Source organism: Nansenia antarctica, assembly GCF_963989245.1.
Source record: "Nansenia antarctica genome assembly, chromosome: 18".
NCBI classification, from domain to species: Eukaryota; Metazoa; Chordata; class Actinopteri; order Argentiniformes; family Microstomatidae; genus Nansenia; species Nansenia antarctica.
The window spans coordinates 14,433,865-14,451,580 of NC_137691.1; the positions used below are offsets into that span (position 1 = coordinate 14,433,865).

A 17,716-nucleotide genomic window follows, 5' to 3' on the forward strand; every position below is an offset into this window, starting at 1 on the left:
GTGAGCATAAAAATCAACAGCCCTCCGCCGGATATCCCTGGCTTCAGTTAGAACCTGCCCTGTATCCGAACGGAGAGCATGGATACACCTGCTCTGTCCATTTCTTTTTTCCAAACTGAAAAAGAACTTTGTTGGCGAATCCATCAGCGCGACATTCTGAAAACGTGACCGGACCAGCGCCCCCTGTGTTCTAGTGCCCAACAAGTCTGCCAGTACAGCTTTTTTGAATTTGAGGTCTTCATTATACCCTCGATTTCCTGTGGACTCTGCAGAAGCTTGCATCTCCACTATTTCAATCTCCAGATCTCTCATCAATTTGGTGATGTTACAAGAAACACTGAGAGCGTACTGTTGACAAAGCTGTCGAATCTCTACTTTCCCACAATCCCACCACTGTTTCAAGGATGCAAACTCTCCTTTCCTAGTTCTAAAAACTTTCCAAAAAAAAAACAAACGTTTCCTTAAAATTCACATCTAAAAGCAAAGCCGTGTTAAAATGCCAATATGCAGACTTGTGCTTTACATTGGCAATAAAAACATTACATGTTACCATTGAATGATCAGAAAAACCTACAGGTATTATCCTGCACTCTTTCACAGTATCTGGCCATAGAAAAACGACTCTCTCTGCAATGAGCCCAAGTGTATTGTCTTTGTTTATCATGGATTCCCCTCCATACATCAATTAAATTGTTAGTGTTCACAAGCTGCTTCATACCATGTTTTGAAGCAGGATGTGGTTCACTGTGGTTCCTATCTATCTGATCATCCTCTGTACAATTAAAATCACCTCCCAAAAATAAGAAGTCTTCAGGCTCACACTGACCTAACACTACTCCAAGTTCACTTAAAAACTGAACCCTGGTGGGTCCTATATTTGGAGCATAAACATTTACAAAAACAATATTAAAAAGCTCATATTTGGCTTTAACTATCAACAACCTACCCTTAATATTTTCTTCCACAACGAAAGATTTTGGTATAAAATGTCTGGCGAAAAGGACAGCCACACCTCCACTACTGTTACTTAAGTGGCTTAAAACAACTTCCCCATCCCATTCTTTCCTCCAGTCAATTTCATTTAAAGGGTCACTGTGCGTTTCTTGAACCATCACTACATCGCATCTCTTCAATTTACAGAGTTCAAACAAGTTTGCTCTCTTCCTCATATCTCTGGCTCCATTTACATTAAGTGTGGAAACCTTGATATCACTCATTATATATAAAAGGAGTGTACAACAGGAAAAAAAACCTTGGAACCGTCCTAAACTACCTGGATTCTGATTTCCCTTCATTGTGTGTTTTATTGAATTTTTGTACGATTTTCTTCAGCCTAAAAACCTCCTGGGAAGTGTACCCCCCACCCTCATTGCTCCTCACTCTCATTTGGCTTCTTGCTGAGTTAACAAACATCTCCTCATCTTCAAAATAATCTCTAATTTCTACTTTCCTTGTGTTTTTTGTTGTTTGCAAGAACTTTTGAATCTGTTTAACTGTATACCGTTTCTTCTGTTGTGATTCAGACACTTGTGAATCAGTGGGAAAATCATCTTCTCCACTACTTATTTCAACATTATGACTATCCTCCTCATCCTCATCCTCATCCTCATCTATGCTGGACGAATAACCTCCTGCTACATCCTGCTCCTCTTCTTCCTGACTCTCTTTGACATCACTTTCCACTCCTTTTTTAGCCTGAGAGCCACTATTGTCCCTTTCTTTTTCCTTTTCAACTGGCTCAGGTATATCATCCTCCACCTCACCACTGTTGTCATCCACTGTCTGGCTGTTTACCTTATTTATCACATTCGGCTCTTTCTCTACTATTCCGCTGTCACTTGCTGTCACCTTTTCCTTGTCTCCTTTCCTTCTCCGACGTGGGGGCACGAGGGGTGCCGAACCACCTTTGTTCTCCCCCGTCACGTTACCACTGTCTGCACCCGCACTGCCCTCACCACTGGCCGAGGGGGGGGCGCTCCCCCCTCCCTCTCCTACACCCTCACTACCCTCACCACCGGCCGAGGGGGGGGCACCCCCCCCTCCCTCTCCAACACCATCGGTGCCCGCAGCTCCACTCTGCCCCACTCCTCCATCCTCTGCACCTGCACCACCCCCTCCCTCTCCCGCACTACCCTCACCACCGGCCGAGGGGGGGGCACCCCCCCTCCCTCTCCTACACCCGGCCGAGGGGGGGGCACCCCCCCCTCCCTCTCCTACACCCCCACTCTGCCCCCCCTTTTCCTCCGCCCCTGCGCTGCTCCCAGCTCTGCGCTCTTGGGGCTGTGCGTCGCCCGCCTCTCTTTGCGGACAGTTTCGGATCACATGCCCCTCCCCTCCGCACTTAAAACACTTAGAATTTCCAGAGTTCACAAAAACCACGTAATCAAATTCATCCACTCTCAATTTGAATACCAAATTAAGCTCTTCTCTGCTGTTCTTGAGAACCATTATTACCTGTCGTCTATGTGAGACAACATGTTTCAATAGCGGAGATTTACATCCCGATGACACTTTCCTTATAGGGGAAATGATCCTCCCATGTCGTTCTAATTGACTTATCAATAGATAGTCACTTATGAACGGTGGAATGTTAGATATGGTGATCTTTTTACCTGGTGTGGAGAGAGGCGTCACGTTAACGAACACACCGTCAATACTTACACCGGATTCAATAACGGTATTGTAGTGACTACATTATGGGTTCATGTTCTCCTCTTACTGTTGGTTGTGTAGTGGGAGGGAACCAGTTCTGGCACTAGGGGCAGAGGGGAAGATTATTAACGTTGCACCTTCCTGTTTAGAGACAAGAGTTTTGGTGATCTATTTTCTGGTCCTGTACTGAGAGTACAAGTTGTTATTTTGATTAAACAGTTATCATTACGTTGCCTACGTCTTTCCTTTTTCCTCCGGCACTACACTGGTGACCCCCGACGTGGATTTTTGTTAACGTAATTGTGTACAAAAACCAGCGAGCGAACATTACAATCCTGCAAAATGTCCGGGCGAGGAAGACGTTCAAACCAGCGGCAGCCATCACCATCCCCTGTCAGGGTAACGCGTGGTGCGCACACTCCCACTCTCAAGCTACCAGAGTTCTGGGACTCAACGCCTGCTGCATGGTTTGCTATTGTAGAGGCACATTTCAACAAAAGTGACATCGATGACGACGACGACCGGTACAACCATGCTGTGGCAATGTTGGGCAGCTCCACCGCAGCTCGAGTGGTAGGTTTTTTGTCTGCTCCCCCGACGACGAACAAATATGAGCGCCTCAAGGCCCTGCTTCTAGAGACATTTGAACTGTCCACTGCGGAGAGGGTGCGGCGCCTATTTGCCATGTCGGACTTGGGTGACGAGAGGCCTTCTGCGCGCATGGAGAGGATGCTAAACCTGCTCGGTACAGAAGACCCCATGATCCTCTTCACAGAGCTGTTCATGCGCACATTGCCAGCTCAAGTTAGGATGGCGCTGGCCAACACCGCCATCATGGAGCCCCGCGCCCTGGCCAGGGAGGCGGACCGGTTCGTCTTGGCCATGCCTCAACGGTCCCCCGACCTGCTCGCTCCCGCGGCCGCCCCGCCACCCGACCGTCGCAGGAGAGCGAAGGATGACGCCAGACCTTCTGGCCAGCAGGGTAACGCTGCGGGCCATTGTTTCTACCACGCCACTTTTGGCGCCAAGGCCAAACGGTGCCGCTCACCCTGCACCTTCGGACCGACGGGAAACGGCGGGGCCGGCACTCAGTAGTGGCCCTGAGCGCTGGCGTCAACAACAGGCTGCTCTTCATACAAGACACCGCCTCTGGTCGCAGTTTCCTTTGTGACACAGGTGCCCAGTGGAGCATCATTCCGGCAGAGAGATCGGATGTGGCGAAGGAGGAGCGTGGTCCGCAGTTGGCAGGCGCGGACGGCACACCTATCTGCTCTTATGGCACTAGGGCGGTGGACGTGTGCTTCGGAGGGCAATGCTTTTCGTGGGATTTTGTCATAGCGGCTGTCACATTTCCCCTCCTTGGTGCGGATTTTCTGTGCGCCCACAACCTGTTGGTGGACGTGGGGAACAGGCGCCTGGTCAACTCACAGACTTTCGCTTCCTTCGCCTGTACGCAGGGGGAGGCGGTCTACAGCGGGTGGTCCAATACGCTCGCCGAAAGTGACCAGTACCTTCGGCTGCTCGCCGAATTCCCCGACCTTACCAAGCCCACCTTCTCCGCGCCCACGGTGAAACACGGAGTGGAGCACCACATCGAGACCGAGGGGCCTCCCCTCCACGCCAGGGCCAGGCGCCTCAACCCGGAGAAGCTGGCCATCGCCAGGGCGGAGTTTGCGCATATGGAGCAGGTGGGCATCGTTCGGCGCTCGAGCAGCCCCTGGGCGTCTCCCCTGCACATCGTCCCTAAGTCAGACGGCGGGTGGCGCCCATGTGGGGACTACCGCCGCCTCAACGACGCGTCCAAGCCTGACCGCTACCCGGTCCCACATGTCCAGGACTTTTCAGCGAACCTGGCAGGCAAACGCTTCTTCTCCAAAGTGGACCTGGTACGGGGGTACCATCAGGTGCCGGTGCACCCCGAGGACGTCCCTAAGACGGCCGTAATCACGCCATTTGGACTCTTCGAGTTTCTGCGGATGCCGTTCGGCCTGAAGAACGCGGCGCAGACCTTCCAACGCCTCATGCACTCGGTGCTCCGGGACCTACCATTCCTCTTCGTCTACTTGGATGACATCCTCGTCGCAAGCACCACGGAGGAGGAGCACCTGTCCCACCTCCGGGCCCTTTTCACACGGCTCAGCCAACATGGGCTGATTGTCAATCCGGCGAAGTGTGAGTTCGGACGGAACACCATCGACTTTCTCGGGCACCGGGTCTCCGCAGAGGGGGTGACCCCCCTCCCCTCGAAGGTGGAAGCTGTCGCTGCTTTCCCGCGCCCCAGCACAATCAGCGAGCTCAAGGGGTTCATCGGGATGGTAACCTTCTACTATCGCTTCCTCCACCACATCGCTCACATCCTGCGGCCTCTGTACGATGCCCAGAAGGGCAAGACTCTGAAGCAGCCGGTGGACTGGACGGCGGAGCGTGTCAAAGCCTTTCAGGACACCAAGGCGGCCCTGGCCCGCGCTGCCATGTTGGCCCACCCCTCGCCCTCGGCACCCACTGCTCTCACCACGGACGCCTCTGACTTTGCTGTGGGAGCGGTGTACGAACAGTGGGTTGGGGACGCCTGGCAGCCTCTTGCATTCTTCAGCCGCCAGCTGTCTCCCAGAGAGCAAAGGTACAGCACATTCGACAGGGAGCTCCTCGGGCTGTGGCTTGCTGTCAGACACTTCCGTTTTTTACTTGAGGGCCGCGAGTTTACGGCCTACGTGGACCACAAGCCACTCACGCACGCCATGTCCAAGGTGGCGGAGCCGTGGTCCGACCGCCAACAGCGCCAGCTCGCCTACATATCCGAGTTCACCACAGACATCCAGCACGTTGCTGGGAAGTCCAACCAGGTCGCGGATTGTCTCTCCAGGGCGGTGGTTGGTGCGGTCCAACTGGGTTTGGACTACGCGCGCATGGCTGCAGACCAGGCCGCCGACCCCGCCGTCCAGGCTCTCAAGTTGTCGGACACAGGACTGCGCCTAGAAGAGGTGGTTTTCGGTGACGCAGGGGCCACGCTCCTGTGCGACGTCTCCATGGGTCAGCCACGACCGGTGGTCCCCGCCAACTGGAGGCGCCCCGCCTTCGAGGCGATACACGGCTTGTCTCACCCTGGTAGGAAACCGTCCTCACGGCTGGTGTCAGAGAAATTCGTCTGGCATGGGCTCAAGAGGGATGTGAGGGCCTGGGTAGACACGTGCATCGCCTGCCAGCGCGCCAAGGTGCATCGACACGTCAAGGCCCCCCTGGAGAAGTTCTCTGTGCCTGAGCGGAGGTTCGATCATGTAAACGTGGACCTGGTAGGGCCGCTGCCCCCCTCGCACGGATACACCTATCTCTTTACCATGGTGGACAGGACGACTCGCTGGCCGGAGGCAGTTCCGCTCTCCTCAACGACAGCCCCCGACCTGGCCCGGGCGTTCATCGCGGTGTGGGTCTCCCGCTACGGCACCCCTGCTGATCTCTCCTCTGACCGTGGCTCACAGTTTACTTCAGAGCTGTGGGCAGCGGTGGCGGAGAATCTGGGGGTCAAGCTCCACCGCACGACCGCCTATCACCCGCAGGCGAACGGGCTCTGTGAGCGTTTCCATCGATCCATGAAGGCCGCCCTTCGAGCCAGCCTCACGGACAGCGACTGGCTTGACAAGCTGCCGTGGGTCATGCTGGGGCTCAGGACAGCGCCTAAGGAGGACCTCCAGTCGTCGTCCGCTGAGCTGGTGTTTGGACAGCCGCTGCGGGTCCCCGGTGACTTCATTCCCAAGTCAACGGAGCCCTGGTCCGCCGCCGCTCAGCGCGCCTCCCTGCTGGACAGCGCCAGGACCTTCGTCCCGGTCCCGACTACGCAGCATGGTGTCCCTACTTCGAGGGTGCCCCCGGAGCTGCACTCAGCGAGGTTCGTTTTCATTCGTCATGATGGCCACAGGACTCCACTACGTCCTCCTTATGACGGGCCTTTCCGTGTCATCGAGGCCGGAGCCAAGAACTTCATGGTTGACATGGGGGGTAGGCCTGAGTGTGTGTCCGTTGATCGCCTCAAACCGGCCCACTTGGACCTTGAACTGCCCCTGGACTTGGCCCTGCCACCGCGCAGAGGCCGGCCTCCAGTCCTACCTCCCCTGCCGCGCCCTGGACATTCCCCCCTCCGACCCCGACAACCCCCCGCAGCTCGCGAGCCCCCGGTCGTCACTGCCCCCCGTCCTTCCCTGCAGGAGGACGTGGTGGGCGATGTCACACCTCCTCCCGCACCTCCTGACTTTACCTACGATCGTAGGGGCCGGGCCATACGCCCTCCTCGCCGTGAGGATTTCCAATATTGAGGTGAACACTGGGGGGGCTGGTGTAGTGACTACATTATGGGTTCATGTTCTCCTCTTACTGTTGGTTGTGTAGTGGGAGGGAACCAGTTCTGGCACTAGGGGCAGAGGGGAAGATTATTAACGTTGCACCTTCCTGTTTAGAGACAAGAGTTTTGGTGATCTATTTTCTGGTCCTGTACTGAGAGTACAAGTTGTTATTTTGATTAAACAGTTATCATTACGTTGCCTACGTCTTTCCTTTTTCCTCCGGCACTACAGTATTAACTTTCTCCATACAGTCCAGAAAAATCACAACTCCACCGTTCATTCTAGCAGCAGATTTAACACTGTTGTGTCCAACAACCTCAGCTACAGCTAAACTACAATCCTCTACGGACACATTAGAAGCAGATATTCTAATTCCATGCTTTCTACCAAGTTGGGAAAACTCCATACTGGCGTCTTACGCCAGCCAGCAGCACGCGCTGGCCGACTGCCAAACAAAACTCCCCGCTTAACCCTGTACACCCCAAACACTCAGTAAACTAACACTACACTATAATTGCAATATTGCATATATAAATTTAAATAAATATATAGATAAAGATAGAAAAAAAGTTAAGCACTCACTACCTCCACGCACCTCCGATCTCCAATCTCTTTCCCAGCATGCACTGAGAGAGAGAGAGAGAGAGAGAGAGAGAGAGAGAGAGAGAGAGAGAGAGAGAGAGAGAGAGAGAGAGAGAGAGAGAGAGAGACCCTTACAGGCCTACTGTCATTCACAGGAGATTAATGGTGCGCGTCGTTGTTTTGGATAACGTGTTTATTTTAGAATATTTATCATATAAATAAATATAAATAATACTCATTACATTGACATTTTTGATCAAATAATGGTTGTGGTAATGTATTATTAGCGACCCCCAAAGATGTATGATTTCGTTTCTCTTAGAGAGAGAGCTGTCAAACACTACTGAATCTACTGGAGATAGAACCTTATAACTCCAACTCGGTTTATGTTTTGTGAGATGGAACCTTTGTATTTTATTAATTACTAACCCCAAAAAATAAACATTTTAAAAATAACACCACACAGGCATTAATAAACACCTAATGGATCAGATTATGTAAAAAAATAAAAACAATGACCAAAAATGGAGATAGAACCTTATAATTCTAACATAGATCTGTACATTGTGACATCATTGGTGACATAATAGCAAAGCCGTTTCAGACAGTCTTTCACTTCAGTAGCCTTCTGACAGTAGGAGATGTAAGAAGCTAAACAAGAGACAAGAGACGATTAATTAAAAGATGAGTTTTGTTCTAAACCAGCTGAGAAGACGCGAATTTGTCATCGCGGCTGGCCTGATAGGAGCCGCTGCTGGCTCCTATTACATCTGTAAGACCTGGGGCTCTCAAGAGGCCCCTGTTATCACTGAGGAGGAAGGTAGGTTATTTTTTTTCGAAACTTCGAAAAATGTTTTTTTTTGTTTTTTTTTGAAACTTCGAAAAATGTCATCTTTTCTTTTACCCAATGCAGCTTCTGAGACTAACGGGTAGGGATGCGATTAGCACTGGGTCAGGGACAAACGTCGTTGATGCACCTGTTGCTAGCAGCACCACTGTGGAGGCCAGTGTTACTGCAGCTGGCATGCGAACGCGAACCGGCACGGTTCTTTGCCGGTGTGAAAGCCCTATATGAGGGGTTCAGCGTCAGTTCGCTTCGGTGCACCTTGCTGCCTGATTGTCTGTCCCTGTGTCATTCACTCTCAACATGGATACAAGTACAATAAGCATTCTTTAGGTGGTGGTAGATTCTCTAAAAACAACATACAGATGATAATTCACACAATATAATACCACGAAAGCGTACAGCACTAAACAATAACATTTATTTGGGCAGCATCATACTCAAACTCAGGCAGAAGGGCAGGGTCCGGCCAGGTTCACAGTCACTGACTGCCAGTGCATCATACAGGTACATCATTCAGCTACTGATGTTACTGATGATGATACTTATGTTATGATACTGATGTGGTCTACCATTTGGTTTTAGTCATAGGCTATTGCTCTCACTTGTACCTTTTGCTAAGTCAAGCATGTAGAATGTAGAGTGCATATTGCGAAATTTCACAACGTCAATAACGCATCGGACTCTAAAAAACGCACGTTTTTTTTAAACCTCCGTTGCGAAAGGGATTTTCGGTACGCCACTGGATAGAACCTTATCATTCTAAGCTCATGAAATGTCAATGTCATTATTCCTTCTAGTCCACCGAGTGGACAAAGTTGGACGGTAATTTAGCTACGGCAAGCATGGCTCGAATTTTACAAATCACATTACAGTACATAACATCAACCCACTATAATAGAGTGCATTTATTAGTTCAGAAATTATTACAACACTTGTGTGTTGTTGTGAACCACCTATATAGCCTGTAGAACATTCTAGAAACCCTACCAATAAACATAATCATGTTTGATATTACTAGTCCTGACCGTGGAGGATCTGCCAGTGACTGAGGCGTGTGTCCTGACCCACCCTGTGGGAAACCCAGACCTCGGTCAACCAGACGAAGACTCACCCACTGTCCTCATCTGTGAGGTAAGATCTCCCACTAGGAGAGAATGATGACAGTCTCTAGTCTAGGTGTATGTATGTTAGTAGTACAAAGCATTACGTTTATTTTGTATTGAGTATAAAACAGTATTAATGCATTTTAACATTGAGACATATATTTTGTATTGACTATAAAATAGTATTAATGCATTTAAACATTGAGACAAGAAGCTGTCTTCTGTACCCGCTCTCCCAATATCTCAAACTGTGACCCCCCTCCCCAAGAAAAAGTTTCAGGCGCAGCATTTTCCCCCACTTTAAGCCCCGATGCTGGTGCTGCTGAGTAGCCAGTCAGTTTCCCTATCCCCAACCCCCCCTTGTTCCCAGTTATCCTGTGTCTCAGACACCTGACCCTCCCAGCCTGCTTATCTGGGGTTCCCCATCTCTTGCAAGTCTTTCTCCTGCTCCTATTCCTAGCCAATGTGTTCCTCCCTTAGGTGTATCACAACCAATATGGTAAGGGCATTCAACTGCAATCCTTAAGGGCCACAGTCTCTGCTGGTTTTCTTTTTTCAATTGATGTAATGAATCACTGAGAGTGTACACGTCTGGGTTTCCAGATCTAATTCGAAGTATGAAAACCAGGAGACACTGCAGCTCCTGGGGGGTGAAGTTCAAAACACCAGAGGTGTGCTGTGTGAGAACTGATAATATCAGTTCTCACACAGCACACCTCTGGTGTTTTGAACTTTGGTACCACCAAACTATATCCACTAGAGGGCAGCACAATACATTAGGAACAGGCATCCTATTACAAATGTGGGATTAGAGTGTCATTTGATGTACTTATACTACTGCTATGATGGACCTCTCTGCCACGTGTTTGTATAGGGCCCTATTTAAACTCAATACAGACCCTTCCTCAAAGACTTGCGCGATGCCAGGGATATTCAGCAGTTACCTTGTCTTGCAAGTGTATACAGAACACACTCTTTTTGAGCCAGAGTTGTCCTGTCCTATAGGTTGCCACGGTGTCCGAGAAGTCCCGCATCATGGAGCTGGAGAGGGACCTCTCTCTGCGGACAAGGGAAGTGGCTGACTTGCGGTTGCGTCTGGAGTCCCAACAGGTCTCTGAGGGTGCTGACTCCACTGCCTCACCTCTTCTTGAGGAGGTGATCACACTAAGAGCTCAGCTGGCCTCTCAGGAAGCCAATCAACAGGGTGAGCTGACTGAGCTAAAGGAGAGGATGGGGGCTGAAGAGAAAGCCCACCGTGAAGCACTGGCCCAGCTTCAGGCTTCATCCGGGAGGCTCTCCGGTGACAACGAGCAGTTGCGAATGCGCCTGAGCCAAGGTGAGAAGGAAAATGCAGACATCATAGAGTTGTGGCGCTCTAAGCTGGAATCTGCCATTGCCTCTCACCAACAAGCAATGGAGGGGTTGAAGGTGTCCTTCAGCAAAGGGGAAGGTGCCCAGGCGACAGAGCTAGTAGAGACCAAGAGTGCCTTGGAGAGGCTGAAGGTGGACCACAAGTTAGCGCTGGAGGAGGCAGGGGCCAGGCACAGGGCAGGGGCTGCAGTCTTGGCACAGGAGACAGAGGAGCTAAAATCACAGCTGCTGATTGTGTCAGAAGAGAAGGAGCATCTGGATGAGTCTCTGCGGACCAGTGTGGAGAGTGCTGAGGAGCAGCACCTGGTGGAGATGGAGGATGTGCTGGGCAAACTGCATGCTGCTGAGATGAAGGTAAAGGAGCTGGAAGACAACGAAGCAAAGTTAGTCCAGCAGGTCCAGGACAGAGCCAGAGAGGCCCAAGAGCAGGTGGCAGCTATGGAGGCCCTGAATTCCCAGGAAACTCAAGATAACTTAGAGCTCCAGAGCCTGAGGACCCAGCTGGAGGAGGCCCAGAGCCAGGCCCGCTCACAGGGCGTCAAGGTGGGCCTACATCCATCTTCCCATTGTCAATCACCATTTCAATCTCCAAATGTATATCCAATCCCATATGTTATAACTAACACATTTGCCAATTGATCATGGAATACATCTGTATGATACTATCTGTTATAGCTTATCCCTTTCATCAAATTCCTTACTTGAATTTATTTTTATTCATTATTACCCTTTCCTCCATATTTATTTTGTTTACTTATTGTCATTTTGTTTTCTTCAAAATGTCCTCCATGTCCATGCATGGTGTCACCATCTGGCCTGTGCTATAGTTCAACGAGTTAAGCTCTGAGTTGGAAGGACAGCAGCAGAAGCTTCTCTCTGTGCAGCACAGCCTGACCTCTGTTCAGCAGGAAAAGAGCTCCTTGGAGCAGGAGCTGGTGAGTTATGGGGCCTACAGAAGGGTGGTGAGGAGCCAGGGGTTGGGCATGGGTGGCATGACTGTTGGGATAGGACTTAAGGTAAGCTCAGGTAAGGAAGAGCATAGCATCATCAGCATGCTAGTGAATGCTACAAAGAATGCAATGTTGTGCTACAAAGATTCATCACATGGTGGTGACACATTCTTCAAGAGGCTAGATGCCTATAGAGGTTTTGACTTATTATATCATCATGGATAAACCATAATTTCAGTCTTTAGTATAAGCATAACTTGATGTCTCATTATGAATTGTGAGTAATTTTGAGGTGTGTCTTGGAACAACACATTCCAGCATGCACACACATACTAATAACTTTTTTTATTTCCTCAGAAACAAAAACTGGAAGAAAGCACAGATGAGAAGATTAAATCAACACAAACTATGCAAGGTAAATGTATTTACTTGGGTTGATCTTTCATACCCTTTTTGTTTGACAGATCTTACTTGTAGATACATGAAGTAATCTGAATTCAACTCCTTCTTTCAGAGTTGCTTGAGAAGCTTGGCAAAAAGGAGGAGCAATGCACATCTCTCTCCGATGAATCAGAGGCTCTAAGGAGCCAACTTGCAGGTCAGAGCTTTGGCCAGAATTGTGGTGTTTAACGTACAGCACACACACAGTACAAGTCACCATTTATGTGACATTGTTTTTTTGTTCTAGTTGAGTAAAGTGTGAGTAAATTCCAATGAATTGTCTTCCTTATGGGTTATTTTTCATTCCATAAAACACCGGTGTAAGTGTGAATATGCCTGGTTAAAAAGGGGACACGTGATGATAAAAAAAATCACAAAATATCACCATTATTGCTCTCCTTGGTGATAAAGTTGTGTTTATGTCCATTGTGTGGGAAAGTTGTCTTTACTGACATGTCCATTGTGTGGGAAATATGCGTATGTTGTAACAAAACGGCGTGTGTTCTTGTTCAGGGACTGACTAGTAGATTTAATTGTGTTTCTCACATTCAGGCCTGGAGAGGAAGCTAAAGGCTGGGGATGAGAAACTTGATCAGATCACAAAGGACAAGGCCCAACTCAAAAGTGACATCTCAGACATGATGAAGTCAACAGGTGATCGCTCAGAACAGCTCACCAAAATGAATGAAGACCTCACTCAAAAAGAAAGGTACATGCCTTTAACAGCCTAAAAATGTTCTGATGAAGTCTCTCGTACATTGCATTTTCAGCAGAGGTGTGTCCTCAAACATGCCAATCCAAATGCTATTTGCTCTGTTGTAGAACAATGAAACGTTAATTTTTATCTTACAAATGTTGATACCTGACTTGCCTTTAGTGTTATTTAAGAAATTACAGTTGTATAATCTTGGGTGATGTTGAAGTGTCTTTACATTGCTTGCTGAACAGAATACAAAATATTCACAAATTACTCATCTTGTACTTGTACTGTAGTTTTAATGCTCATCTCAAATAGTAAGATGTTGCTCATAAAGCATGTGATAGTTGCTATATTAAAGTAGGTCTCACCATATTTCTATCTTGGTTTATCAGGTCTTACTGAGGTTAATTTTGTCTCCATATGTGACATGGTCTGGTGAAAAAGTCCCCAAGTAGGGCAAGGTAATTTTTCAGTTCAGAGATTATGAAAGTGCAGATTGTAAGCTTTCAAAGGATGTGTCATACATTGAAAAATAGTTGAAGAAGATTTGCTTATTTGAATATTGGTATCATCTCGTTGAGCTACCTAGCAGCTAAAAAGAAAACATCGCTATACTGACATGTAACTGCATGTTTAGCACATCAGAACACGCTGATAGAACATCAACATAACTACACATAATTAGATGATCACACAGTCCTTGCTTTTGAACATGAACATTTTAAAACATGTTTGTTTAAAAGCCATGTATCTCTAACCCAGTAGCCTAGGAACAGGACGGCTGGCGATACAGTGAATCCAATTCACAAATTATAAGTATTTAGTGATTCTAAAACTGTTATTTGTTATATTGAGTGGGTTTTTCAACACTTCAGACCTCCTATCTGCAAAATTCACTTTTTCACAGACAGACTTATCATGTGCAGCCTGAAGGCCGATTTAAACTTCTGCGTAAAATCGACGCCGTAGCCTTGTGTCGGCCCGCGTGGGCCCGCCTTGCCTACGGAGAGGCTTGACGCGCACATCTCCAAAAATTTAAGAACGCGTCAGTTTCTACGCAACCATAAGCTCTGTGATTGGTCCGCTTGGTAGCACATGATTCCGACTCTCTCGTCGACCAAAATGCGGAAGCCATGACAGAAATGTCATTTACTTTTTCTGTAATTACTCATTAATAAAGATTTGAAAAATTATGATAACCATCGTATTATCTTAGTTTAGTGTCATTTCAATGCATCATAGAACTTTTATTTACAACAAGCATAACAACAAAAAGATCGCTATTATGCCGCTTTGAGCTTTGAGGTCCGTTGAGTTCCTAACCGGAAGAGGCACAGCACAGGGGCATAGAAAACACACTGCCACCTAGCGATGTGACGGTGTAATTGCAGCGCGGCCTACGCAGACGTGTAAAGTGCGAGACCCCTTACGTAGATTACGTAAGCAGCTTACGGTAAGCTACGCACGTAAATTCGACGCAGAACTTTAAATCGGCCTTTACTTTAATTTAAAGTGAAAACCGCAAATCAGAATATTTTGCAGATAGGAGGTTTTGCGTTTCGGCCATCGATATGATCAATATTCAGTCTATCATTCTTTAAAACTGTTCCATAGAATGAGCCTCTAGTTTGTAGTAGTAGTTTAGTTATCCCCCTCTCCCCCTCCTTTTCCTAGGCAGTTAGAGGAGTTACAGACCCAACTGGCAGAGGAGAAGGAACGGATGGCACGTTCTGAAGAGCAACAACAGCAGGAACTGGGCCGGAAGGACCAGGAGCTGAAGGAGATCACAGACAAACATCAGGGTCAGCTAAACAGCCTGCAGAAGAAAATTGTTGACCTGGTGAGTGATGATCTGGATAAAACATTGAAAGTCAGGGACAATAAGAGGTTGGTGAAGACTACCGAAATGGCTTTGAATGTTATTAGAAATGCCTTTTCTTGAGTGCTGCCACATATTAACCTATAACACATAAATTATAGGGACTTGACCAGACCTTTTCCTGATCATTCTCTCCCTCCCTGTCCCTTTCCTAACAATTGGTGATGTAATTAGTTAAAATGTCTCTCTTCTTATGCATTGTATAGGAAAGGCATGTGCAGCAGTGTGAGACCCAGGCCAAGGAGCTTGAGGCCTCTCAGGAGAAGGCCCTGTCTGAGGCCTCAGAGTGCCATGCACAGGAGCTTCAGGGTCAGGCTAACAAGGCGAGGCAGGAACTGAGCATCTCCAGGGAGAAAACCCAGGAGCTGGAGAGGCTGGTATCTGACTTGCAATCTTATAAGGAGAAGGCCCGGGTAAGCACCAACTTATCATAGCATCATATTGTTTGTCTCCAGTATATTAGAATCACAGATTCTGTGGAGGTGCTGCCTTTTAGTACCAAATATCCACCAATGGTCCTAATATTCATCTTCATTTCAGGCCCTCACCTAATATTCATCTTCATTCCAGGCCCTCACCCCCATTCAGGCCCTCACCCCCAGCCAGGCCCTCGCCTCCAGCCAGGCCCTCACCACCAGCCAGGCCCTCACCCCCAGCCAGGCCCTCACCCCCAGCCAGGCCCTCACCACCAGCCAGGCCCTCACCACCAGCCAGGCCCTCACCCCCAGCCAGGCCCTCACCTCCAGCCAGTGCATGCAGAGGACGGCCAGCATTGACGCCGTGCCCAACCCAGTCATCAACCCCAACCAGCCTGCAGCTCTGCCATTCTGCATCCCCAAGGCCCAGACCTGTGCTGCCCCCCACCTCATGAACGGCACGCTCAATGACAAGGATGTTTTTGTTGAAAAGTTCACTAACGTCTACATCAAGAACTTTGGAGAGGACATGGACAACCGCAGGCTGGCGAAGAGGTTCGAGAAATATGGCCCGACCCTGAGAGTCAGGGTCATGACTGATGACAGCGGGAAGTCCAAAGGTTTCGGCTTTGTCGACTTCCAAAGGCACGAGGACGCCCAGAAGGCCGTTGATGACATGAATGGTAAAACAGTCAATGGGAGGCGGGTCTATGTGGGCCGCGCCCAGAAGAGAGGAGAGCGCCAGACTGAGCTGAAGCGCCAGTTTGACAGAAAGAAGCTGGACCGTACGACCACATACAAGGTTTGTGAATTTATTAATACTAACATAGAAGTTGATGTACTTTGTAATTATTGTCTATGTATTTGAGGGGTTGAAAAATCATCTCAATAAACAGGGTCTCTCTCTACCAGGGTGTAAATCTGTATGTGAAGAACCTGGACGACAGCATGGAGGTCCTCACCCCCAGCAAGGTGTTTTCTCCACAGACTCCAAACACGGACGCAGAGCCTCTTCCAGAAGCACCACGCAGCTTGGCCTCGGCTTCCCCGGCTTCCCTGGCCCCGAAGGCTCTGAACGGCCTTGTAGACGCCGGGGCTGAGCTGAACCCCTCCCCGCCCCCGCCCCGGGCCCGGGAGCCCTCCCCCCAGCCTCCGTCACCGTCACCCCAGCCCCAGGCCTCAGCTCAGGCCTCCAGAGAGCGAAAAGACTCGGAAAAGACCACGGACACGGACACGGCGGTGGTCCCTGAGATGGCCGCGACCACGACCCCTGTGGCACCTGTTGCCGCGGTGCCCGCCGTTACGCCGGCCGCCAGCCCCACCCCCGCCGCCGGGCCGGCCCCTTCCCCTGGGCCCTCAGACACTAAAGAGGCCCCCCTCAGAGCGGGGCCGGAGGCGCCCGTCTCAGCCGAGGGCAAGAGCCCCCCCGAGCCCCAGACACACAGCCTCTCTAGGAAGAGTCCCACTACAGGTATGGAGGGAGGGAGGGAGGGAGGGAGGGAGGGAAGGAGGGATGGATGGGAGGATGGAGGGAAGGAGGGGTGGAGGGAGTGAGGGATGGGTGGATGGAGGGAGGGAGGGATGGAGGGAGGGAGGGAAGGAGGGAGGAGGGAAGGAGGGAGGGAAGGGTTGTTGATTTTTTTTTTTTATGGAGTCTTAGTCGAGAGGTTGTTTTAATAGTTTTAGTAGTATGACTTTTAAGATGGTCTATAGGAACAGTATTGTACAATTTTAAGTGGACAGCCTGAAATTGTTGTTTGTCAGATTGTAATTGTGATGTTGGCCGTTGTGATACATTATGCTATCATTTAATAATAGCCAATCAAATGCACATATGAAAATATGAATATATAATTAGGTCTAAAAGGGTTAATGAGACGGGTTAATTATACAGATTATACAGCTATTGGCATGAGCGTAAACTCCTCGCCCCTCCCCTACTGTTTCCACATGACCTTGAACACTGTGAAGGTTGTGGAATTGTTTTGTTTGTACTGATTTGAATGAATGTCTTAATTTAGAGTTAGACTTCTATCATTCTGTACCTAACTAGTTTTCCTCACCTCACCTCTCCTTCTTTTTCTCCCTATCTCTCTCCCTCTCTTTCTCTCCCTCTTTCCCTCTCCCTCTCTCTGTCTCCCTCTCCCCCTCTCTCTCCCTCCCTCCCTCTCTCCCTCTCTCTCTCTCTCTCTCTCTCTCTCTCTCTCTCTCTCTCTCTCTCTCTCTCTCTCTCTCCCCCTCTCCCTCTCCCTCACTCCCTGATTGGTCTAGATCTGACCGAGGCCAATGGGAAGCGCCAGTACAACCGGGACTTCCTGCTGGGCTTCCAGTTCACGCCCGCCTGCGTGCAGAAGCCAGAGGGACTGCCTCAGATCAGTGACGTAGTGCTGGACAAGGTGTGTGTGTGTGTGTGTGTGTGTGTGTGTGTGTGTGTGTGTGTG

General features: G+C 49.3%; 2 protein-coding genes across 2 annotated transcripts in view; both read left to right on the forward strand.

Annotated features, from left to right (window-relative positions):
- Positions 1-8,252: 8,252 nt before the first annotated feature.
- On the forward strand, positions 8,253-15,293 carry LOC308172984 (uncharacterized protein; the record flags this gene model as incomplete). Its single annotated transcript, XM_080547946.1, has 5 exons — positions 8,253-8,388; positions 9,434-9,546; positions 10,524-11,432; positions 11,717-11,905; positions 15,066-15,293. 5 exons carry the CDS (start codon positions 8,253-8,255, stop codon positions 15,291-15,293), a joined length of 1,575 nt encoding a protein of 524 aa, XP_080404072.1.
- A 319-nt stretch (positions 15,294-15,612) lies between these two features.
- The window catches only part of LOC308172985 (eukaryotic translation initiation factor 4 gamma 3-like), a gene marked incomplete at both ends in the record, with an annotated part of 12,415 nt that continues 10,311 nt past the window's right edge, over positions 15,613-17,716 (forward strand). The window contains 3 exons of the mRNA XM_080547947.1: positions 15,613-15,987; positions 16,263-16,746; positions 17,547-17,671. Coding sequence (XP_080404073.1) covers positions 15,613-15,987; positions 16,263-16,746; positions 17,547-17,671 — 984 coding nt within the window. The remainder of the gene's footprint in view (positions 15,988-16,262; positions 16,747-17,546; positions 17,672-17,716) is intronic.